Genomic DNA, 25,973 nt, shown 5'->3' on the forward strand with positions numbered 1-25,973 from the left:
TAAAATCTGAGGACAGCCCCATCAATGCATTCTGATTTATGAAACGCTAAACTGCACACCAAATATTATTTTGTTGTTGTTTTGGGTCCTATCTCCTCCTTATTTGAAAAGGAACTATATAAATCTCATATAGGATTTAACCATATCAAAGGTATGCAGTCTTCAAGTTAGCAATAGCAGTTAGACTTATATACCGCTTCATAGGGCTTTCAGCCCTCTCTAAATGGTTTACAGAGTCAGCATATTGCCCCCAACAACAATCCGGCTCCTCATTTTAACCACCTCGGAAGGATGGAAGGCTGAGTCAACCCTAAGCTGGTGAGATTTGAACAGCCGAACTGCAGTCAGCTGAAGTAGCCTGCAGTGCTGCATTTAACCACTGCGCCACCTTGGCTCTTAAGGGTTGCACTACCCCACTGAGCAGCCACTGGTAGCGTACACTTATTTATTTCTTTACTATTGATGGCTTTGTAGATAACAAAAATGTTACTCAATTATTAATGTATATAGTCTCTTAGAAAATGATCTCCAGGTGAAAAAAAAAAGATTAAGGTCTCCTAGTAGGCCACTGATTTATCCTAGATCATATAAAAATGATCTATTAAACTATTACAATATTATAATTTAATAATGTAATGTAGCATAGAATATTACAATAAATATTATTTGCCATTCAGAATTGCTCAATAGTGAAAGTGGCAGCATATAAATTTAGTAAATAAATAGATAAGTACCCTCTAAGCCAGGGGTGTCAAACTCAATTTCATTGAGGGCTGCATCAGAATTGTGTTCGACCTCCGGGGGCTGGAGTGGGCGTGGCTGGGGGCCATGGCCAGCTCGACGTCACTTGTGTCGTGGGTGCCGATGGTGGCCCAAGTGCTCTGCCAGAGAAAATGGACCCTCGAGCTCTGTTCTCAGCTGTGACAGCAAAAATGGAGCTCACAACCATCCCAAGCTCTATTTTGGCTAACAGAGGTACCGCTGATTCCGTTTCAAAACCAAAGAGCCAGCATTGTCCGAAGATGTCTCCGTGGTTATGTGGCTGGCATGTCTAGATGCCGAACGCGCATGGATGCTGTTACCTTCCCACCAAAGGTGGTCCTTATTTTTCTACTTGCATTTTTTAGCTTGTTCTTGCGCAGCCAGGATTAGTGACTCTGTTTCTTTCTTTAATGTACCTGTTGTTAACCATAACCAAGTTTGTTCACTGTCCACTTTATCTTTTATTTTTTCCAGAAATTGGCCATGCAATGCTTTGTTCTGCCAACTCTCCATTCTTGATTTTATCACATCTTTTCTGTATTCTTGTTTCGTCTGTTGGGCCCTCAGTAGTTTTTTGTTCTTTATTTTGATTAATAGATGTTCTTGACTTTCTTTTAAATAATCAGCCAGTGCATGTTTTTCTTCTTCAACTGTTGGCTTCCCTTGTAATAATCCTCTGCCACCTGATTTTCGGGGCAGGTACAGTCTATCAGTATCACCACGTGGATGTAAACTGTAGTGCATTGTCATTAGTTTCCTGGTTTTTCGGTCCAAAATGTCCAAATCAGCTTGTGTCCAGTTAACTATACCAGCTGTGTATCTTATAACTGGTATTGCCCAGGTATTTATGGCCTTGATTGTATTTCCACCATTTAATTTAGATTTCAAAATTTTCCAAACTCTGTTGGTGTACTCTCGCCTGACAATTGCTTTTACTTCTCCATGCTTGATGTTATCCAACTGCAGAATGCCTAAGTATTTGTAGGCTTCATTTTCGTTGCATTTAATTAGTTGGCCATTGGGCATTTCAATTCCCCCACATGCAGTGATTTTGCCCCTTTTTATGGATACAGTGGCGCATTTTTCCATGCCAAACTGCATTGAAATATCGGTGCTGAATACTCGGACTGTGTTTGTCAATGATTGGATTTCTATTTCTGACTTTCCATAGAGTTTCAAATCATCCATATATAGTAAATGCGAAATTTTTTCAGCTTTTTTGGCTGTTTGGTAGCCTAATTTCATTTTTTTTAAGATTACTGATAGTGGGATCATTGCGATGATGAAGAGAAGAGGTGAAAGTGAATCACCCTGGAAAATTCCTCGCTTAATATTAACCATTCCGTAGATCTCATTCCCTACTGCTAACTCAGTTCTCCATTGTTTCATCGCCTTTTCAGTAAAGGATGTAATATTTTTGCTAATGCCAGTTGTTTCTAAGCATTTTATGATCCAACTATGTGGCAGTGAGTCAAATGCCTTTTTGTAATCAATCCAGACCATATTCAAGTTCGTTTTTCTGTTCTTACAATTTTCTAATATCATTTTATCAATTAGGAGCTGATCTTTTGTGCCCCTGCTCCTTCTTTTATTGCCTTTTTGCTTTACTGGCAAGATGTTGTTTGTTTCCAAATAATCCATCATGTTATCTGCAATAATGCCTGTGAGTAATTTGAAGGTTGTTGGTAAGCATGTTATTGGTCTGTAGTTTTCAGGTGTTGTTCCTTTAGTTGGATCTTTCTGAATCAAGTATGTTTTTCCAGTTGTCAACCATTCATCAATTTGGCCCTTTTGTAAAATTTCATTCAGTTGCCTGGCTAATATTGCATGTAAACTGGTCAGATATTTGAGCCAGAAACCATGTAATTGGTCCTTTCCAGGTGATGTCCAATTCTTTACCTTTTTAACTTGATTTTTGATCATCTCAGTTGTTATTTCTAATACTTGCATTTGTTTGTTGCCAATGCTTTTCTCAAAGTCATGTATCCACTTTGCTTCCTTGTTGTAGTCCTTTGCATTTTCCCACAATTCTTTCCAGAATTCAACTGTGGCCTGCTTTTCTGGTTTTTCACTTTTGGTGTCACCATTCACATTAAGACTTTGATAAAAACGCCGTTGGTCTGATCGAAATTGCTGATTTTGTTTATATTGGATGATTCGTGCCTCATATCTTTCAATTTTTCTAGCTGTTGCTGTTATCTGCTGTTTTACAATCTCTACAGCTTCATTGATGTTTCTTGTATCCAATCTATATCTTCTGATTAGCCGATCTATGATTTTGTTGTTTTTAAGCCGTTGCTCATGCATGTTCTTTAAGTTACTAGCATCTGCCCTTAATTTTTTGATTTTTTGTTCTAGACGGATTTTCCACTTTGGCTTTGATGCTTTTTCTGTTGTGTGACTAGGTACTTTAATTTTAATGCCTAGTTCATTAGTGACTATTACAGCTGCGCTGTACATTAACTGGTTTGTTTCCAAGATGGATCCCGGTTCAATTGTTGAAAACACTGCATTAACCATTTTCATGATAGGGGCCAAAATTTTCTTAGGCACAGTTTTTAGTGATGGTAAACGTTGCCTTTCCTCATTAAGCAGAAAATGCTCCATGATCTTATCCTTCAATTCTTTTTGTTTTTGAGTTAGTTAGTTAGTTAGTTAGAGATTGACACTTTGCCATAAATTCTTTCCTGATACTGACAGTTATTACAGCAACACTGTTCCTGTCCTCATCTCCTAAAGGCTGCCTCTACAATTAAATTATAACCCCCTGCTTTCAGAGTTTAGATCTTAGCTATAAACATCTGATAAAGAGGGTAGAATTGACAGCCTCTCTGCTTGCCCTAAAGAAGCTCTTCTTTCTTCCTTTCTCTCGTTCGCCCTCCCTTTTCTGACATATTTCATCTACAAGTAATCAAAGAATGAGAGCTTTGCAAAACAGAATTATTATTATTATTATTATTATACAATTGTATCACAGCGGCCAGTTGTTTCGCCGGATTTGGCATTGGTTACTAGTCGGGCCCCACCCAGGGGCCTAGGACATCGTAACGTATTTTCGTAATATGCGTGCAGATCCAAGCAGTGCGGCTTTTTGCATTTGACTGATGGTGATTTTGTCAATTTTTAACTGTTTTAAATGTAATTCCAGTGCTTTTGGAATAGCACCCAGTGTGCCAATTACCACTGGAATTACCACTGCTGGTTTGTGCCATAGTCGTTGAATTTCGATTTTTAAGTCCTGGTATCTTGCGATTTTTTCATGTTCCTTCTCGGCGACCCTGCTATCACCTGGTATTGCGATGTCTATGATTGTGACCTTATTTTTCTCAACCAGTGTGATGTCTGGTGTATTATGCGCCAGTATTTTGTCGGTTTGTATACGGAAATCCCACAAGATCTTGACCATCTGATTTTCTGTGACTTTTTCAGGCTGATGTTCCCACCAGTTTGTTGCTGTTTTAATATTATAATTTTTGCACAAATTCCAATGGATCATTTGTGCTACTGAATTGTGCTGCAATTTATAATCAGTCTGCACGATTTTTTTACAGCAGCTGAGTATGTGATCAACAGTTTCGTCAGCTTCTTTGCAAAGTCTGCATTTGGCATCATCAGAGGATTTTTCGATTTTGGCCTTAATGGCATTTGTGCGGATAGCTTGTTCTTGCGCAGCCAGGATTAGTGACTCTGTTTCTTTCTTTAATGTACCTGCTTTTAACCATAACCAAGTTTGTTCCCTGTCCACTTTATCTTTTATTTTTTCCAGAAATTGACCATGCAGTGCTTTGTTCTGCCAACTCTCCATTCTTGATTTTATCACATCTTTTCTGTATTCTTGTTTTGACTGTTGGGCCTTCAGTAGATTTTTGTTCTTTACTTCGATTAATAGATGTTCTTGAGTGTCTTTTAAATAATCAGCCAGTGCATGTTTTTCTTCTTCAACTGTTTGCTTCACTTGTAATAATCCTCTGCCACCTGATTTTCGGGGCAGATATAGTCTATCAGTATCACCACGTGGATGTAAACTGTAGTGCATTGTCATTAGTTTCCTGGTTTTTCGGTCCAAAAGGTCCAAATCAGCTTGTGTCCAGTTAACTATGCCAGCTGTGTATCTTATAACTGGTATTGCCCAGGTATTTATGGCCTTGATTGTATTTCCACCATTCAATTTAGATTTCAAAATTTTCCTAACTCTGTTGGTGTACTCTCGTCTGACAATAGTTTTTACTTCTCCATGCTTGATGTTATCCAACTGCAGAATGCCTAAGTATTTGTAGGCTTCATTTTCTTTGCATTTAATTAGTTGGCCATTGGGCATTTCAATTCCCTCAGATGCAGTGATTTTGCCCCTTTTTATGGATACAGTGGCGCATTTTTCCATGCCAAACTGCATTGAAATATCGGTGCTGAATACTCGGACTGTATTTGTCAATGATTGGATTTCTATTTCTAACTTTCCATAGAGTTTCAAATCATCCATATATAGTAAATGCGAAATTTTTTCAGCTTTTTTGGCTGTTTGGTAGCCTAATTTCATTTTTTTTAAGATTACTGATAGTGGGATCATTGCGATGATGAAGAGAAGAGGTGAAAGTGAATCACCCTGGAAAATTCCTCGCTTGATATTCACCATTCCGTAGCTCTCATTCCCTACTGCCAACTCAGTTCTCCATTGTTTCATTGCCTTTTCAGTAAAGGATGTAATATTTTTGCTAATGTCAGTTGTTTCTAAGCATTTTATGATCCAACTATGTGGCAGTGAGTCAAATGCCTATTTGTAATCAATCCAGACCATATTCAAGTTCGTTTTTCTGTTCTTACAATTTTCTAATATCATTTTATCAATTAGAAGCTGATCTTTTGTGCCCCTGCTCCTTCTTTTGTTGCCTTTTTGCTCTACTGGCAAGATGTTGTTGTTATTATTATTATTATTATTATTATTATTATTATTATTATTATTATTATTAAATTGAAGGCTCTGAAGTTTGAAGCAGGAATAGCCTTGTTCACATGTAACATTTATGTCCTAACTGCAACACTGTTCTCCCCTAAAGTAGAATTTTAATTTTAAAACTCCACACACACATAAATTTTCCTCCATGAAATGTATGAATTATTGTGCACTAAAGAGTTATGTTCAAGGAGAATTAACCAAGGAATTTTCTCCATCACAGTTAACCATCATATAGAAAAATGACCTCAATTATACAAGTGGATGTTGATGTTTGGTTTACAATGGGGATATCAAAGGCCATGTACCAGGGGTTGTGACAGGTTCTGGAGAACCAGTAGCGGGAATTTTGAGCAGTTTGGAGAACTGGCAAATACCACCTCTGACTGGCCACAGAGTGAGGATGGAATGGAGATTTTGCAGTATCCTTATCCCAGGAGTGAGAAGGGAATGGGAATTTTGCAGTATCCTTCCCCTGCCACGCCCACCAAGCCACGCCCACATAACTGGTAGTAAAAAAAAATTAAATTTCCACTGCCATGTACCTATGAGAGTGCCAATGACTACAGCATAGCTTGCTGTTGAGTTTTCTGTGTTAATCATGATTTATTGTTGAATTTTTGCCTAGATATTTATATTTGAAAACAACATCTACTATTGTGCCCATATCGGGAAACAAGCAATCCGTGTCGTCTCCACTGGAAAGGACAAAGTGATTTTTAACGGACTCAGCGATTGGCTGTATGAAGGTAAGATGAGAATTGAAAAGTTGGCTAAATGCTTAATATTTCTAAGGTGACTCTTTCATGTTACTAGAAATTACATGAAATATTTACAAGATAGGAAGGGATTCTGGTCCAATTTCATATGACGACAGCTCTGATTCAAATTATGTAAAAACTTTTAATGGGATAAAGTCTACACCCTTCTAAATCCCTCTCTTTCATTGCCTTGCAATTTTTACCATTAGGGCTAACTCTTAGTCAAAATCATTTATTTTATTTTATTTTGAAACAGAATGACAGAAAACAACTTTGTTCCATCTTCAGTATGACAGCTATTCATAACACCTCTCAATCATGTTGTATGTATGAGATACATTCAATTCTTCAATTTTTTTTCTCATAGTTTTCTCTCCAAACTTTTTCTTGCTTGCTTGCTTGCTTCCCTTCCTTCATTTCTTCCTTCCTTCTTTTCTTTCTTTTCTTTCTTCTTTCTATCTTTTTCCTTCCTTTCTTTCCTTCTCTCCCTAAAAGCACACACTCAAGAGCAAACATTGTACAGATAGTCCTTCCTTACCAAGTACATGTTCATCAGCTATTAGAAGTTATGATCAGTGGTGGGATCCTCCTGGTTTAACAACCGATTCGGTGATCTTCAAGCTTCGGGCATGTGGGCTGTTTGAAGAAATCTTCATTTCCGGGTTTCTTCGGAGGAGTAACCCAGCCGGTTTGTGCCACAATCTGCTCTGTTAAAACTACTTTATTACATTCTGCCTATTATAGGGGAAACTTCCCAGTTTGGTAGCCTACTCTTGGGAACAATTAGATATGACTCTAAGGAACTTGGGTGGGGAGGATAATACTAGCCCTTTTACAGTACGCAGTGACCCCGGACTAACTCTGCTTCGCTCCCTGGGTGCTTCTCAACAAGGGGTGAGGGACTGTGACTGATCCAAAGTCAACCAGTGAATCCCAAGATTGAGTAGGAAAAAGATCCAGAGTTGATGGAATCTGCAACCGAAAGAGTGGGGGAGGTGTCAGATGTCCTGAGCACTTTGCCAGCGAAAATGGGCTCCCGAGCTCCGTTTTCGGCTGTGACAGCTTCCTGCAACCCTCTGCCAGTAAAAATGGCAGAGTTCCTGGAGCTCAGGAGGGCCATGGGCCAGTCCTTCACTGTTTCAAGGGCAGCCCCATGGGCCAGATCTAAGCACCCCACAGGCTGGAACCGGCCTCTGGGCCTTGAGTTTGACACCCCTGTAATAGAATGCGTGGATGATTTCGGAGGACAAGGAAAAGAGATGCTGCCTAGGGCCGTGATGGCTAACCTTTTTGTCATTGCGTGCCAAAAGCACACGTATGTGCAACAGCATGCATGCACACCCGCACCCATAATGCAATGTGCACATGACCCCACCCCACCCTCTGCACATGCATGCACGACCCCCTCGCGTTCCCCCCATATGCATGCATTCCCCTCTCCCCACGCTACATTTTGGGCCTAGTCGGCCTCCCTGCAGCCTCCTGGGAGCAAAAATGGACCATGAGGGGCCCATGCAGCACCTCCACGCCCCCCACGCATGCACAATGCCCACCCTAAGTGTGCGCATCTCTTGCACATGCCCCGCCCCCGTGCATGCATGACAGAACCCCAAAATCAGCTAGCTGGCTGGCGGGAAGTGCAAACTTGTGCATTGGAGCTGAGCTGGGGCAACAGCTTGCGTGCCCACAGAGAGGTCTATGCGTGCCATTGGGTCACCATCACAGGCCTAGGGCAATGATCAGAAAAGAGAAGGAGAAGGCCTCAGGGGCTTAATAGTCAAAGAAATAAATTTAAGAAGGACCCACCCACCCTAATGGATTAAGTAGTTAAAAGTGGCATCTTGGAAGAGTCTGTTAATGTAAACTTTCACTAAAGTAGTTATAGCCCATCTACTGTTTTCTGTTTGGTTTATCCAGGTGGGCTGATACTTTACAGTCTATTACGGTTAGTTTTAATCTTCTGCGGGCTTCAGGCTTCCACATCAAAATATCTAAATACCTTGGAAAAGGTTGGTGCCCCAATCTGAAGACGGCGCTATTGAAAGTTAGATAATGTGTCCGTTTCCATTTCAGTTGCGATCGGTTTTAATTAGGACATGCCCTCACTCGCAACTTTAGGGTGGCTGTTGTTTTCTTCTTTTTGGAGTGCCAGGATGCATTTGCACGCAGTTGTTAAGCGATGATTGTTCTGTCAGCAGAGAAGCCCTTGTGCTTGCAGAAAGGCCATTCTGGATCAAATATGGCAGATGGCCCTTTCGTATCTGCTTATAGAGTTATAATGCAATGCCAAGTTATGTTTCCAGCTACATGGCCTCTCCTTTCGCCCATCAATCAAACGCTGCTTTGCATAGCCAGATCACGAAGCTTCTTTCAGCATTTCTTGGAAGATGAGATGAAGGAGCAATATGAATAAATGGAATAACGTGTCAAGATTGGCATGTTTTTCAAAACACCCAGGCCATGCTCTCAGCTCCCTCCTTTCCTGCTGGAGTGAATGTCTTCCCCGCTCGAGAGGAGAGACAGTATCAGCTGGTTGGTTTAGAACTTGAAGATGCTCTCCTTGCATGGTGAGGGGCAAGCTAATTGTCCCCATAAAGCAGTGTAATAAGGGAGTGAATAGGCAGTTCCATGCTGAGACGGATAAAATAGCCTTCTTCGTCTCGACTCACAAGCCATTGAGGTTGGAAAGCCTCAAAATAAGATATACCTGTTTTAGAAATGCAGAGACATATACCTGCCTATCCTTACTTTTTCTATATATAAAAAATGTGTGTGTGTGTGTGTGTGTGTGTGTGTGTGTGTGTGTGTGTGTTCCAGCATAACAATTTCAACCAAACTTGGTACATAAATGACTTACTCTCTGGAAACAAATACTGTGGGGGGTAAGACACCCCTAACACCCCTCAGGGTGTGTATTCAGTAAAGATACAGCCACTTGTACCTTAAAATGGCTTCTTCTGTACAATGCTGTGGAGTTGCTGTGGTAACAGCTTCACAGTACTCCACAAGGGGGCTCCCTCTGGTAAGGGGGAAAATCCAACATTAGAAATTGCAGCAACATTAATGGAAGGAGGGTTGGGATAAATAAATACCGAGGCAGTGTCAGTTATCAGCTTTGGTCACCACATTATAAAAAGATGTTGGGACTTTAGAAAGAGTGCAGAGAAGAGGAATAAAGATGATTAGGGGTCTGGAGATCAAAACATATGAAGAATGGTTGCTGAAATTGGGTATGTCTAGTCTAGAAGGACCAGGGGAGACATGATAGCAGTGTTCCAATATTTGAGGGGCTGCCACAGAGAGCAGGGGCTCAAATTATTTTCTGAAGGACAAACAAGGAATAATGGATGGAAACAGATCAAGGAGAGATTCAACTTAGAAATAAGGAGAAATTTTCTGACAATGAGATCAATCAACCCATGGAACAGAAGTTGCCTTCAGAAGTGGTGAGAGCTTCATCATTGGAAGCTTTCAAGAAAAGACTGGACTGCTATCTGTCAGAAATGGTGTAGGGTCTCCTGTTTGGGTGGGGGGTTGGACTAGAAGACATACAAGGTCCCTTCTAACTCTGTTAATCTGTTAACCATTTGTGACTTTCCCATCCAACTGCTTAATGATCATGTGATTCGTGTTCTCCATAATGCAGCTGTTAAACAAGAACATGAGTCCTTAAGTAGAGTAAGGGGTGCCTTCAGGATGAGGGAGGCCCTATGACTGATCCTAAACGCAAGACACTGCAGTGGCTGTAACTTGAAATGGGTCGTAAGTAGCTTTGGGTGAGGAGGGGTCAGTCGTAACTTTGAACAGCTGTTAAGGGATTAGTTGTATATCAAAGGCTACCTGTAAACCTTGAGAGAGATACACAAACATATGCCATTTATTTTATAAACCCAGAATTTTCTCTTTAATGTGTGAATGTTCATTGGCATTCAAGATGCATTTCCTTGCACCCTTCATAAATCTGCCATCGGCTAAAACTTCTCTTCAAAACATCACACTTAAGTTGTCTCCTGATGATATGAAAAACCAGATATACAGTCAAATCAATCAGCCCTGATGTAATGGAATAATCTACTTAAGTGGATTTAGCCAGGAGGTTTACAGGCTGAGAATCAGATTAATTGTAACATGAAAGGCTAGATTATAATGATTTTGGGGAGCTAAAATTGGCATTAGCAATCCATTTGTAGAATCTATTGTTTGCTATGACAGGAACACCTTTTGGATATTTTCTTTTCTTGAAATTAACTTCAGGAGTCAGAAAATATATATATATATATATATATATATATATATATTTCTCTTCTACATGTTTGTTACTTAAAAAAATCCCTTCCTCATGTTTGGAGTAAAGTATGATTGGCTGGTGATCAGAGGTGATATTCTGCTGGTTCGTCCCAGTTTGGGTGGACTGGTAGCGGCAGTGGCCGGAGGCTCCGCCCACCTGCACAGACGTCATCATGGATTCTCTGTGCATGCGCAGAAGTTCCTGCACATGCACAGAACCACTGTATGAGCACTCCCAGTTCCGAACTGGTAGCAAAGATAAGAGGAAACCATTACTGCTGGTGATGTGCCATGCGAGGATCAACTCCTAGTATCATAGATAGTATGGAGAAATTATCTCTTAGATGAGTAATATTGATTACATCAAGTTGATGTCTAGATATATAAAACCAAAATTTGTTATCTTATTAGAACAACCCCATAGATTTGCAACGAGATCTGTTTTCTTCTTGCTCCTGGCATTCCCTTAACTGCCTTGCCTTTTGAGTTATGGGATATATTTTCCTTCCTGTTTTATTATTCTGTTGTTTTATTCATCCCTTTTGGTTTCTGAACAAAAACAGGCACAGGAATAACCAGTGCGCCGTTACCTTCAGTATATTGACTTCAGACGGTTTACCTATGAATATAAATGCTTCTGTTGTCTCCTGTCGGCTGCCAGCAGAGCTAGCAGCAGACTCAGACAAGGAGGAGGGGGAACCTGGGCCGGCTATGGAGGTTTTAGAAGGCTCTGCTGAGGAAGCACGATCAGAGGCATATGCAGAGCCAGGGCCTTCCATCCTACCCCAGATGGAGAGGCAGCTGTCTTCGGGACCTGAGCTGAGTGAGGAGGAAGGAACAGATGGGGTCCGTCCCAGAGGCACATATGCATAGGGAGGAGAGGAGAGGAGAGCAACATAAAGCAATAAGCCGGCTCTCAGGGAGAATAAGACATAGATGCTAGCTGGCTGGGAAAAAAATAGTAGGGGTTTGGGAGTGGCCAGTTGTCACAGACAACCATTCGTTTCCCAGTGTACATCAATCACATTGGATTCCTTCGCCAGAACCAGGCTTGTCGGAACTAATGGTTCCACCACAAAACCGCGTTCGACTAAAGGGCGCTCGACGAAACCGCGTAGCTGACGTCATCACAGCGCGACAACAGCGCGGAGACAGAAGCACGCTGTAAACGCTAAACCTAAAATTAACACCTAAACCTAACCCCCCTAAACCTAATCCTAAACCTAACCCTAAACCTAACCCTTAACCTAACCCTAAACCTAACCCTAACCCTTAACCTAACCCTTACCTTAAGTTGAATCGGCTTGCTTTCAAAGCGCTATTTAAAGCGCCCTTCTTTCTCTGCGCTGGCTGTTGTTGCCCTGTTGATGACGTCAGCGACGCGGTTTAATCGGGCGCGCTTTAGTCGAGCGCGGTTTTGTCGTGCCACGGGAACTAATTGCTCTGTATTTGAGGCGCCAACGGAATCTCCCCGCTGGGAAATAATAGGGAGTGAATTTGCTTCAGCCGATGTGTAGAGAGAGTCTTCTTGCGCTGTTTTTAGAAGGAGAAAAGATTTTCACTTGTGCCTCATTACTTTTGGTTTTGTTTATCCAACATGAACAAAGACTCTTCCTGCCCTGACTTTTGAAAAGGGGGGAGGGTTGTGTTACTCGTGGATAAGTGTTTCTCATTGCTTGTGAAGGCTGGGGCAGAACAGCTTGCATCATTGGCGGGTGTAAGACCGTGATGGCGAACCTATGCCACACACGCCAGAGGCAGCACACACAGCCCTCTCGGCTGGTTCGCCCGCCATCACCCCAGGTCAGATCTCCGTGGCATTTCTTTCATGAGCTTCTGTTTCCCTGCCCAACAACAAAACAGGAGCTCACGAAAGAAAAAGAGCTTACCTCTTGCCGATGTTGGGATGCCCCGTCTCCAGCCGGCCAGCTGGTCTTCGGGTCTCTGCTGCACATGCGTGCATGCAGACATTTGCACATGTCCATGCATGTGCATGTTGTCATGCACGCGCCTTTCAGGTTGGGCATATGGCATGCACTGTTTGGGCACTTGGTGTCTAAAAAGTTCGCCATCACTGGTCTAGGACAACTTGACAATTTTGATGCCGCCCCCGTCACCTCACCCGGCTGACTCACTACAGGGCAATTCACCATGGGCTACTCATCACAGGCCAACTCACAGCAGGAGAATGCCAGAAGTGAAGGGAACATTGTCCTCCTCCTCCTCCTCCTCCTCCTCCTCCTCCTCTGTAGCTCGGTAGAGGGGGGGGAATTTGGGGAGGACAAAGCGGGGAGGAGAAGAGGGATTTCCCCCTCTCCCACCAGAAAAAAGATCCAGGGATATTGGGGTCACAGGTGGGTTCCTACCGGTTCGGGCCAGTTCGGCCAAGTAGGTAGTAACTCGGCTGGACAAGCCCCCTATCACCATAGGCACCACCATCTTGTTTTTTGCCGGATGGAAAGGAAGGGAAATGGTGACAACAATCTTTGAAGCCTTTTCTGCTGTAGTCCACCTTCTCTTCTCCCTCAGGCACCTCATGAGAGGATCCCAGGAATCAATCTTCCTTCCTTTTCCCCTTCTCTTCAAATAATATGAATAAAACCGTATCCTGTGGTTTATGTTGCCTGCAAGGCACGAAGATCTGTTAACTTGAAAAATTGGGATATAAATAATTATAATAAAAACAACTGGCCAAACTGCCATTGGATTGTTTGAAAAAATAGGCCTTAAAGTTTGCTGAGCTGACTCTTTGAGGTATTGTATTTGTGCATAGAGACATTGCTGAGCATTTCCTGCTGCTTCAGGTCACCTGAACATTTATCCATCGTATAAATATCTTATGGAAAAAGCAGAGGCAAATCTTAGTGCCTCAAGCACCGTTGCTGAGTTCCTTTTGCTCCTGAGGTGATCAGCAACCTAGTAAATATAACTCAGAAAGATCAGCCAATCATTATTTTTCTGTGGTTTTTATAATACTTACTATGTTGATGCCTCATATTTTCTTTACTTACAGTTCTGCAATATCTCAGAGAAGATCACAGTTTTGATCAGTAGCTTGCTGAAATATAGCATCTCCATTTCTTGAGGGTTTTTAATGCATTATTTACAGCTATGGTACCTTCAAACGGTCTCTCCCATGTTTACAGCCTGCTGTGAGTTTTGGGGGGGATGGTCTCACCATCCATCCCAATAGAGCCATACAAGACTTCTTCTAAAGTCACATCTACTGGATTACTGCTAGCATCCCATGCCATGTTTGTTTTATGACCTGGTGCCACTAAATCAGTGATGGCTAACCTTTTCGGCACTGAGCCCCGAAACTGAAGCACGCTGGAGCCCCAGAACGTGGAAGAGAACACCTGGCCGGTGCCCATACGTGTGGCATGCAGCTGCTCTTCCGGGGTCCGTCACAAGCATGCCGGAACCAGCTGGCCGGCATATGCACATGCCGGAATCTGGAAGAGCAGCTGGCGATGCCACGCGTGCCCACAGAGAGGGGTCTGCATGTCACATCTGGCACCTGTGCCATAGGTTCATCATCACGGCACTAGATTATCCTTGATTTGATGCTTTATTCCTTCTGGATCTTCTTCACACTACTATCTCAATCCCACCCCAGCCACCACCAACAGCAAGGAAAGATTCCCCCATAACTCTGGGGAACTCATAATCTCTCAGCTATGTTAACACTTCATAGTTGGGTTTTAGATTCCTGTTTTTACCTACAGAGCTCCGTGGGGATAAGTAGATGGGATTATTTAAAGGCGAAAGAGAACGATAGCCTTGAGGTGTTCTTTCCTCTAGCAAGACAAATCTTTTGCTTGCCCTGAGGCTGTTATAATTAATGTTATAAGGTTATAATTGATCCAAGAATAACTCATTTGAATAACCATTTCATCATCTTCTAAACAAATTAGTACATAGATGCCTAGAACCCTGATATACTTATGCTTATTTATAGCATAAATATTTGATATTTATCAATATCAACTATGATATTTGATATCATGTATCAATAGGCATTTTGTGGGGGGCTGTCACAAAGAAGAAGCGGGTCAACCTGTTCTCCAAAGCACCTGAAAACGGCAAAAAACTGCCAAAAAACAGCCCATTTTTCAGGCCAAAAATTTCCCGGGAAATGGCCTGGAAAATGGCCTAAAAACGGCCTGAAAACAGCTCAAAAATGGCTAAAACAACCAAAAAACAGGCATGTACATGCCAGCCAGCTGGTCTTCATGCTTCCAATGCTCCAGCACACACATGCACATGCGTTCCGGTTTGGACACTTGGTGCTGAAAAGGTTCGCCATTACTGCTATAGGGTCTTTTGCTCAAGCAGCGGGTTGATAGTCTCAAAGATCCCTTCTAATACTCTTATTCTATGTTCTTTGTTCTAAATCCGTGATGGTGAACCTATGGCACGCGTGCCACAGGTGGCACACGGAGCCATTTCTTAGGGCACGCAAGGCGTTGCCCTATCAGCTCCAGCTGATTTAGGCCTTCATTGTCCGATGTTTTTCGCATTCCTGAGGCTTTGAGCAAAAAAACAACCCAAGGCACAAACCGAAAGTTCGGGAACGGACTTCCAGTTTGTGTGTTGAGTCGCTTTTCTCCCTCCAGAGTCTTCAGAAAAGCCTCCTGAAGCCTCCAGAGGGCGAAAAACAGCTGCAAGGGCAACCCGGAAGTTGGAAAACGAGCTATTTCCGGCCTCCGGATGGCTTGTGGCGGAAAGCCCCAGGAGCCTGGGGAGGGAGAAAAATGGGTCCACCATGCCATCGCGCGCCAATAGCGGGGGGAGGGTGGGGGGTTGTGCCTATGCACGAGGGAGCACACGCATGTGCACGTTCCCCCAGTGCTCCCCCCGCTTTTGGCATGTGATGGCAAAAAGATTAGCCATCACTGTTCTAAATAGATTGCGTAAATAGGTCAAGACTGTTGGTTCTTCGCATAGGTTGAAACATCAAGTTAGGAGGAATAAATTCTTATCTATCGTTCCCTGTAGTTCATGCAGCATTTGCTCAGATAATTTTAAGTAATATTCCAGTTGCAATATTGCTGGACATTTAAATACCCTACAGGCCATAAGAAGTGAAATCATCTCTGAATGTATGCTTCTCGTTAGGTTTACGGCAGTTTTAAAGCTCATAGCGGTGAAAGCCAGCACAATCTGACTTAATGCTCAATGGACCATCTTTGCTTTTAGGTGATATTATTGCAATTTTCATTTGTTTCAAAAGGTCCTAAACTTCATCTATGATGGTTATCAATGTGAATCAATAGAGGCAGTCACAAAGTTCATCCAGGCTGAATAGGTTGTGAATTGAGCCGAGGTGGCGCAGTGGTTAGGGTGCAGTATTGAAGGCCACTACAGCTGACTGTTATCTGCAGTTCAGCAGTTCTAATCTCACTGGCTCAAGGTTGACTCAGCCTTCCATCCTTCCGAGGTGGGTGAAATGAGGACCCAGACTGTGGGGGCGATATGCTGACTCCGCTTTAGAGAGGGCTGAAAGCCCTATGAAGCGGTATATAAGTCTAACTGCTATTGCTATTGCTATTGCTATTCCCAATTAAAAATGAAGGCATGGTAAAGTTCATGCCTTCTCTAGTAGCAAGCCATAGATTATTAACTATTTGCGGAGCTGGTCAATGATGATGATCAATTCATTTTGTAATGTTGCTTTTGCTTTTAATCATAAGCAACTTGACGTAATGATGATGAACCCCAACTATAAAGAAAACATGTGCTGAACCACAGCCTGATGCTGCATGGATGACATCTGTTCTACGCTCTGCATTAACCAATCCCATTTTCCACTTCCTTACTCAGTGTTTGCAATCACCAATATAAGATGTTTCATAATTAATCAATGGGAAGTACATACAGATAATCCTCAACTTACAATAATTCGTTTAGCAGCTGTTCAAAGTTACAACAGGATTGAAAACAGTTTCTAATAACTGTTTCAGCAAACCCAAAGTCATGTGATTAAAATTCGGGCACTTGGCCACGAGCATCTATTTACAATGGTCACAATGTCTGAGGGACATTTGATATTGACGTCTTAGTGGACAATTAGATAAATATGCTCCAGAAGCGTGCGGGACAGTCAAAAAAGCCAATACAATCTTAAATTGCATCAACATCAAGATCATGTGAGGTACTACCGATAATACCACTCTATAAATACTTAGTAAGGGCACACCAGGAATACTGCATTCAGTTTTGGTCACTACACTATGAAAAAGATGTTGAGACTCTAGAAAGAGTGCAGAGAAGAGCAACCAAGATGATTAGGGGACTGGAGGCTAAAACTTATAATGAACGCTTGCAGGAACTGGCTGGTCTAGTGAAGAGAAGGAGCAGGGGAGACAGGATAGCAGTGTTCCAATATTTGAGGGGCTGCCACAGAGAGGAGAGAGTCAAGCTATTTTCCAAAGTATCAGAAGACCAGATAAGGAACAATGGATGGAAACTGATCAAGGAGAGATTCAACCTAGATAGAGGGAGAAATTTTCTGACAGTAAGAACAATCAACCAATGCAGAAGCTTGCCTTCACAAGCTGTTGGTGCTCCATCAGTGGAGGCTTTCAAGAAGAGACTGGACTGCCATCTGTCAGAAACGGTGTATGGTCTCCTGCTTGGGTGGTGGGTTGGACTAGATGACCCACAAGGCCCCTTCCAACTCTGTTATAAACATAACTGAAAAGTGGAAATAAATCTACTTTTTTTTCATTGTCTTGACTATGAGGATGGGGGAGTAGCTGAAAACATTAAGAGGGAACTAATCTGCATTTTGGAATTTTGCATGGAACATGCATCCTTATGTAGCATCTTGGAGTTGTTTATTCCCATGAATAAATAACTTTTATTGAGCTACTGTGAAGTAAATGGCTTACCCAGAATTAGAGCCAAAGCTTTCTGACAAACAGCTGCGATCTTTGGTTCTTGTATCCTGGGTTGTTGTTGTTTTTTTGGCAGAGAATTTTCTTCTTTCTTGAGTGTGACAGCATTAATCTCCTCATCACCATGGTTTCACAGGCGCTGCTGTGTTCTGAAATTCTCATTATTTCTGAGATAATATTTTTGGACATGACACGCCATCTAGTGGTGGGATTCCACCCTCCCACCCACCCCTCCTCACAAGGCCAGGCTTCAAAATATCAGTCAAATGCCTGTAATAAAGCAGAGATTATATAATTGACAAGAGATCCCAAATCTAATTTAAATGCTACTTAAAATTAGTAGGACTGGTTCAGGTTTTAAAATGAAACAATTTGGATTTCTTCTTCTGAGTTTCTAACAGGTAAAAAAAACTTCCTTCTTCATGAAACAAGTTGTTCCTTGATGTTTGGCCTCAGGGGGCGGGTGTGGGCGTGGCCAGCTCAACATCACTCGTATCCAGAAGCGCCTATGGTGGCCCAAACGCTCTGTCAGCAAAAATGGGCTCCCAAGCTCTATTTTTGGCTGCGATGGCCTCAGCCCTCCCGAGCTCCATTTTGGCTAGCAGAGGCATTGTGCGCCAGTCCTTTGCTGTTTCTAGGGTGTCCCCATGGGCCAGATCTAACCCCCCCCCATGGGCTTGATCCAGAGGTGGGTTGCTGCCGGCATTACTGCCAGTTCGGTGTGCAAAAAGCTTTGCTCGCTTCGCTCGCGCACAAACCAAACACACACTCCATGTGCTTGTGCATTTGCACCTAGAAAGGTCTGCGTATACGCACAACGTTAGAAAGTGGGTAAAATTTACATTTTTGCAATGAAGATTGCTCTGTGCTTGTACAGCACCAGCCCCGATAGAACCCGTTTAGGAGCGTGGCCAGCCGAGTTACTACCTACTCAGTCAGACCAGTACCATCTTGTTCAGGTAGCATTTCCCTTTGAAGGGCTGTAATTTTAAAGATCGCTTATGGACGTTCTATTTCTCCATTCGTCTTGGTGTCAAGAATTGCCATTGGTATTTTGGTATCCATTTATATCTAACATTGTTTGGGCCCAAATCACCCTGATGTCGGACTCGGAAGCTATTTTTTGCATTGGGCCTCCAGGCCTGCCACATTTTCTACTGTGGGAAAATGGGCAGGGGGGATTATATCATATGGGTGATATATAGTCAAAATGACATTCTTTTGTCAGAGAGGCAAGGACACCTTGCCCTGCAGCTGCGATGGTGTGACTGGGAGGCATCTCCTGTTTTTGGATGGTGCCTGATTGGATCGCATGATGGACATGTGAATGCTGGGCAGGGACTTGAACTCTCACTTGGGTGGGGAAAACCTGGAAACTTTCAGATTCGGGTTTTCCAAGATGTGCCCATACGACTTCTCTAATAAAATGGAACTTCTCGGAGTCTTCTTTCGCTGGGGGTGTTACTTGGAACTCTGACATTAACCCGAATCTGACATCTGAGAAACCTAATCTTCCTGGGGGGTGGGAGGTGTCTGTCAATGTGCAATGATTAGAACTCAACTTATCATCTTACAGAGGCCACAGTTAGAACCCAACACAAGTGAAAGTAGTAGAAGCAACCGCCCAGTTGCATTATTATGATCATTCAAAGTTATGATGGATTTCCCCACCACCACCAAAAAAAAACTATGGATTTCTGACAACTGCATATATCTCCATGGTCACATGACTGCAGTTACTTGACAGGCAGTTGCAGCAATCCAGTGGTGGGTTACGACCAGTACACCCCGGTACAGGTGCACCGGTGCCTGCCAGGAGCACCAGGTAGCATTCTTAAATTGAGTCAAGGCCTTTGAAGTCCCTTGAGTTACGATTGTCAGGACTTGTGATGGAAATTCCGGGCTCCATTACAGTCATAAATCAAGGATTACTTGTATTGTTAATTTTGTAATTGCTATCATTATTGCAACTGGTGTGTGTGTGTGTGTATGTGTGTGTGTTGTGTCTGTGTTTTGTGTATTGATGCTTTCCTCCTAATGTGATGTTAGATTTCCTATGAAATGGTAAATAGTTAACAGTGAATCATACCAAATTCTGACTAGGAATATTTCTATTCTGTAGTCAGCACTCAACAACTTTCAGAGGTGGTATATATTCTACCAGTTTGGACCGGTTTAGCCAAACCGGTAGCAGAAATCGTGGATGGCTCTATGGCATCCCATTTAGGCCCTTTTTTTAGTGAAAAGCCCATGCGCGGAAGGCTAAGTGCATCTGCGTGCGCTCACATTTGCGAACCAGTAGGGAAGGTAAGTAAATACCTTCACTGTTGGGTACAGAGAGTGTTTTCTTGGTGCTTCAGGTTATGATGGGTATGGATAATTCTTACAATGTGAAGGATGGTTCTTTTACCGTGCAGCCTAATAACAGAAATCTCTAATACCTTTAAAAACAGGGAAAAACAACAACAGAACAACAAATACAGGAAAAACAAGGCAAACATAACAATATTAAATAGTTTTACAGTCTTGTGTATCGGCACACATGATTAGCTTTTTTTTTTTTTTTTTTTTTTAAGATTTTATTGGTAAAAAGAAAATACAACATCCATAACTTGTAACAAACAATACAACTACATTTCGAGATATTCCCATACTATCAAATCATTATAAACATCAAAGGTTAGGTATCTTTCCCTCCCTCTTTTCTTCCTCCCCCCTTACTTCCTTCTCCCCTGCCTTCCCTCCTTTCTTTTCTCCTTTTCTCCTTTCCTTCCCCCTCCTTTCCCTCCCTCGCTCCCCCCCTCCTTCACACATACCTTCCCTCCTTCCCTGCCTCTTTCCTTCCTCCTTCCTTTTCTCTTAATCTCCCTCCTTTCCTCCCTCCTTCCCTCCTTCCTTTCAACTCTCCTTCTCTCTTTCTTTCCCTCCCTCTTTCCCTCTTTACTACCCTCTCTTCTTCCCTCCCTCCTTCTTCCCCCAGTTTCTTCTCTTTCTTCTCTCCTTCTTTCTTCCCACCTTCTTTCCCTTCTCTTCTTTCTCTTCCTCCTCTTTCTTCCCCCCTTCTTCTGCCTTTCCTATTCCTCTCCTTTCTCCTCTCCATCCTGACTTCCCTACTATCCTCCTTCCCTCCCTTCTAACCTTTGTTACATTTGCATCTTTTCCTCTGCTGAGGACAATCTGGTTCTCTTTCCCTTTCCTTGCTTGAAGAGGCAAGGATTATACGTCTTCTCGCCTCATCTAAAATGAAGTTTGATCACTAATTTCATGCAGGTAATTATAGCGAATTTCCTATCAGCTTTTTAAAGTTTTCCCAGCATTGTAGCGTGACAAAATTGCTCGACGGTGGGTTCTCGCCCCTGATACATTTCTCCTTTCGTTTATCTCTCAGTTGTTGTATATTGTTCATTTGAGTTATTGGTTTAATCGTGATAGGTTAGTTAGCTATCTCTTTTTATGTCTAGGTCTTCACTGACTCATCAAGCCATTTGTATAGCTTCTCCCAGACTGTATAAAAGTCTGTGTCTTCTTTGTCATTAATTCGCATCGTCAGTCTGTTCATTTCTGCTAGTTCTAAAATTTTATTCATCACCATAGTGTTGGTGGGGGCATTTTCACTCTTCCAGCACTGTGCGTAAACAATCCTTGACGCTGTCAGAATATGGACTAGGAGGTATTGGTCAGATTTGCAAATTTTTTGATCTATTATTCCTAATAAGAAAGTTTCCGGCTTAAAGCATAGTTTAATTGACAGGATTCCATTCAGCCATCCTAGTATTTGCTTCCAATATGCTTTGGCTACCGGACACGTCCACCACATATGGTAGTACGTGCCCAGCACCGTTTTACATTTCCAGCATATGGCTGAAACTTTTGAAGACATTTTCGCCAGTCTTGTCGGTGGAAGATGCCAGCGGTAGAACATTTTATATATATTTTCTTTATAGGCCGTCGACTTTGTCAATTTTAGATTCCATTCCCAGACTCTTTCCCAGTCGTCTAGATCTATTGAGTGGCCGATGTTTTGGGCCCAGGTTACCATGACTTCTTTTACTCTTTCTGCTTCCGTTTTTCGAATCAGTAAGCAGTTGTATATTTTTGAAATTAATTTCTCATCTGGTCCAATTAAAATTTTATCTAATTCCTGGTTCTTGTTCTGGAAGCCAGGTTGTGCTAGATCGAATTTATGTTTGTTTTGAATTTGAAGATATGGCCACCAATCGATGTTTATTCCCTTATCAGCCAAATTTTCCCTGGGGTTTAGTTTGTTTTGGTCGTCTAGCAACTGTTGGTAGGTAACAATTTTATCCAAGTTTATCAAATTCGGGTATATCAGGGCTTCCGTCGGAGATATCCATTTAGGTAGTTGCGTATAGTATCTCCTTCTAATTTCGAGCCAGTCCTTAATCAATACCCCCCTTAAATGGTGACTACTAAAATAATTGTGGATTTTATTTCCCTCGCACCATAAGTAGTTGTGCCACCCGTATTGCAGGTCGTGGCCCTCTATTGTTAAGATTCTTTTATTAGCTAACATTACCCATTCTTTTATCCACATAGTTGTTGCTGCTTGATGATATGTTTTCCATTCCGGTAATCCCATTCCCCCTTGAGTTCTTTTATCCTGCAGGTGCATATATTTTATTCTGGGCTTTTTACCATTCCATATAAAGTTTCGAATCATTTTGTCCAAATCATTATAAAATTTTTCCCCTAGCTTAACCGGTGCCGTTTGAAATAGGTAGAGGATTTTTGGGAGAACATTCATTTTAATTACTGCGACTCTTCCCATCAGTGATAGTTGTAGTTTTGACCAGGTTTTTAAGTCCTTTTGGGTATTCTGTAACAACTTATCATAGTTGTCTTCTTTTATGGAAGAGCACTTCGCAGACAGCCAGATCCCTAAATACTTAATTTTTTTAGTTACCTTTAATTCCATTGTTTCCTCTAGTTCTCCAATCTGGTTTTTGGGGAAATTTTTTATAATCATTTTTGTTTTTTCCTTGTTTATTTTTAAACCGGCCACACACCCAAAGTTCTCAATGTCCTTCATCAAATTCGGTCCTGAAAGTAAGGGGTCTTCCACGATAAAGACCATGTCATCCGCGAAGGCCTGTACTTTATATTGTTCTTTTTTTATGGTCAGGCCCCTAATTTCCTGATTTGATCTTATCCGATTTAAAAGGACCTCTAGAGACGTAATAAATAGTAGTGGGGAGAGCGGGCACCCTTGTCTAACACCCTTTCCAATTTGTATCCTCTCCGTTAGTTCCCCATTGACTATAATATTTGCAGATTGCCGTGAATATATAGATTCTATAATCTTAATAAATTTATCGCCAAATTTCATCATTTTTAGTTGAGTGATTAGAAAGTTCCAATCTAGGTTATCAAAGGCTTTCTGAGCGTCGACAAAGATTAATGCGAGTTGTTTCTCGGATCTTGTTTGATAGAATTCCAGGGTGTCCATTATTATTCTTGTATTGTTTCTAATATGTCTTTTTGGGAGAAAGCCGTTTTGATCCGAATGGATACTTTGATTTAATATTATTTTTAGTCTTTCCGCCAATATTGATACAAAGATTTTGTAATCTGCATTTAACAGGGATATGGGTCTATAATTTTGGACCTTGCTACTGTCCGCCTCTTCCTTTGGTATTAGGGTAATGTAAGCTTCCCCCATGATTTTGGGACCCTACCATTTTGCAATGTATCATTACATAGTTCTAATAATTTGTCTTCTATGGTATTTTGAAGTTTTTTATATATTTCCGACGGGAGCCCATCCGGCCCAGGTGTTTTATTGTTTTTTTGTTTTTGAATGGCCTTTTTCAGTTCTTCTTGTGTAATTTCTTTATCGAGCATCTCTCTCATCTCCTCCGACAAGACTGGAAGCTTCTGCTTTATAAGGTATTTTCTAATGTCCTGTTCATTAATTTCGTCTTGTTTATATAGTTTCCTATAATAGTTCTGTACTATCTTTTTCTTTTCTCCTATTTCTTGTTTCAGATTCCCCTCCTCGTCATACAGTTGTTTAATAATTCTTTTGACCTTCTCCTTTCTTATTTTGTGGGCCAACCATCTCCCAGTTTTATTTGCATGTTCAAAATAATTCTGCTTCATTTTCTTAATGTTTTGTGCTATTTCCTCTTGGGAGATCAAATTTATTTGGTGTTTAATTAACTCTCCTTTTTCCCTGTGTCTACTATTTTCTGGCTCTTTCTGGGTCAGCAGTTCCGTCTCTCTTAGTTCTTTGTTCAGTGTATTAAGTTTTTCCCTGTGCATTTTGTTTCTTCTTATTATATAGGCTATGGAAATTCCCCTCACAACTGCCTTCATCGTGTCCCAAACATTTTGTATTGAGGTCTGCTCTTTACCGTTTTCTTTAAAGAAGTAGCCCAGTTCCTTTTCTATTTGTTGTACAAATTGTTTCTCTTGTAGTATGTTCTGGTTTAATGTCCACCTAGCTTTTATCCTTGCCTTCCCTTTCCATTGCCATAAGACTGGGTGATGATCGGCCCACTTGTTGGTTATTATTTCAATATTTACAGTATCCATGAGTAGCTCCGAGTTTGACCAAACCATGTCGATACGGGACCATGAATTATGTGGATGGGAGTAAAACGTGTACTGTTGCATCTTGTCATTCATTGCTCGCCAGACATCATAAAGATCTAAATCCTTCACCATATTTACATAGGCAGACGGTAGTTTCCTTCTTGTGCTTTTCTTGTGGGTACCCTTATAGTCCATCTTACCATCTGCTATAGCGTTGAAATCCCCTAGAATACATATATTTTGCCACTCTATTTCATTTATCCTCTTATATACATTAATATAAAATCTCTCTTGTTTTTGATTTGGGGCATAGATTCCAACTAGTAAAATTTTTTCCCCACCATTAATTATCTCCACCATTAATACCCTACCATCTTTGTCTGCATATATTAATTTGGGGTTCAACCATTCTTTTATATACATCACAATTCCTCTTTTTCTGGTTTGTGCTGACGAGCAGAATGTTTTACCTAGTTTTGGACAGACCAACAGGTTATTGTATTTTTCTTTAATGTGGGTTTCCTGAAGACAGATTACATCTAACTTTTGTTTCACTAGATCCAACAGTACTCGTTTTCTTTTGGAAGTTATGTTAAGACCATTTACATTAGCTGATAGTACATTCGTTTCCCATTCTTCAATTCCCTTACACGTTATTCGCTTTGAGGGCACCTTTGGATCGAGTCTCGATGGGTGACCTTGCTCTCGAATCTTCTCTGCCATATCTCTCTCGTTCTCTGGCCTCTCCTGGCCCCCGCCCCTCTGGTTGAGTTTCAATTATGGTGTCCCCCTGTCTTAAAAATCCTTCTTTATTAAATCTCTCATCGTCTGCTAGTAAAAGTTCCTGGAATTCTTGAGCTTTCGCCAAGGTATCTATTCGGTATTTCTTTTCCCTCCATGTTATCAACATTCCTTCTGGAAGGAGCCATCTGAACTGAATTCTGTCTCTGTTTAAACGTGTGGAGAGGAAGTTGTATTTCCTTCTCTTCTCTCTGACTCTCCGTGGAGTCTGTTTTAAGATGAGAATTTCTTTACCTTTGTATGTTAGAGAGTCCCCTCTTATTGTACTTAGAATGTCCTCTCTCAGCTGTCTTCTCAACACCCTCACATGGATCTCCCTCGGAAGCCGGTGGCGTCTCGCGAAGCCTGTATTGACTCTATAGGCTTCGTCCAGATCATTAATAACCTCTTTTTTTCGGCCTGCCGAGGACTAATCCCAGGATTTCTCCAATCAGCTCCCGGAGGTTTTCATCTTTTGCTTCCTCCACGTTTTGTAGTCTTAAATAATATGCTGATCGCTCTAATTCTAGCTGGAGGATGGCCTCCTCCAGGCTTGAGTTTATAGATTCCAGATTGTCCTCCACTTTGTCTATCCTTTTTTCCGCTATTTCCGTTCTCCCCTTAACATTTTGAATTTCCTGCTCATTTTTCAGCAGCGCTGTTTGTATTACTCCTATACGTTCCTCAATTTTTCCCATATTGTTTCTTACTTCACGCATTTCATTCTTTACTCCCTCCAAGCCTTTGGCGACACTTTCCCCCATCTTCAATATTGTCTCTTGTAGGGAGTCCATTGTTACTTCCTGGTCTTGCAGGGTTGGGGCTGCCTTATCTCCCGTTTGCCTGCCCTCAGGGGACTTTTCCCTCACCGGGGTAGATAGGGGAGTTTGCTTTTTACTCCCTTTAATTAAGGTTACTGTTTTCGTTGCCATTTGCTTTAATTCAGCTCTTCCCCTATAAGGTGTAAGTCTAGTA

At 41.7% G+C, this 25,973-nt stretch overlaps 1 protein-coding gene across 1 annotated transcript in view; it reads left to right on the forward strand.

The window, feature by feature from the left end:
• Positions 1-25,973, forward strand: part of DPP6 (dipeptidyl peptidase like 6) — a 230,004-nt gene that overhangs the window by 131,772 nt on the left and 72,259 nt on the right. The window contains exon 8 of the mRNA XM_032234960.1: positions 6,342-6,462. Within this exon, the coding sequence (XP_032090851.1) occupies positions 6,342-6,462 (121 nt within the window). The remainder of the gene's footprint in view (positions 1-6,341; positions 6,463-25,973) is intronic.

Source organism: Thamnophis elegans, chromosome Z (assembly GCF_009769535.1).
Source record: "Thamnophis elegans isolate rThaEle1 chromosome Z, rThaEle1.pri, whole genome shotgun sequence".
In the NCBI taxonomy this organism is placed as follows: domain Eukaryota; kingdom Metazoa; phylum Chordata; class Lepidosauria; order Squamata; family Colubridae; genus Thamnophis; species Thamnophis elegans.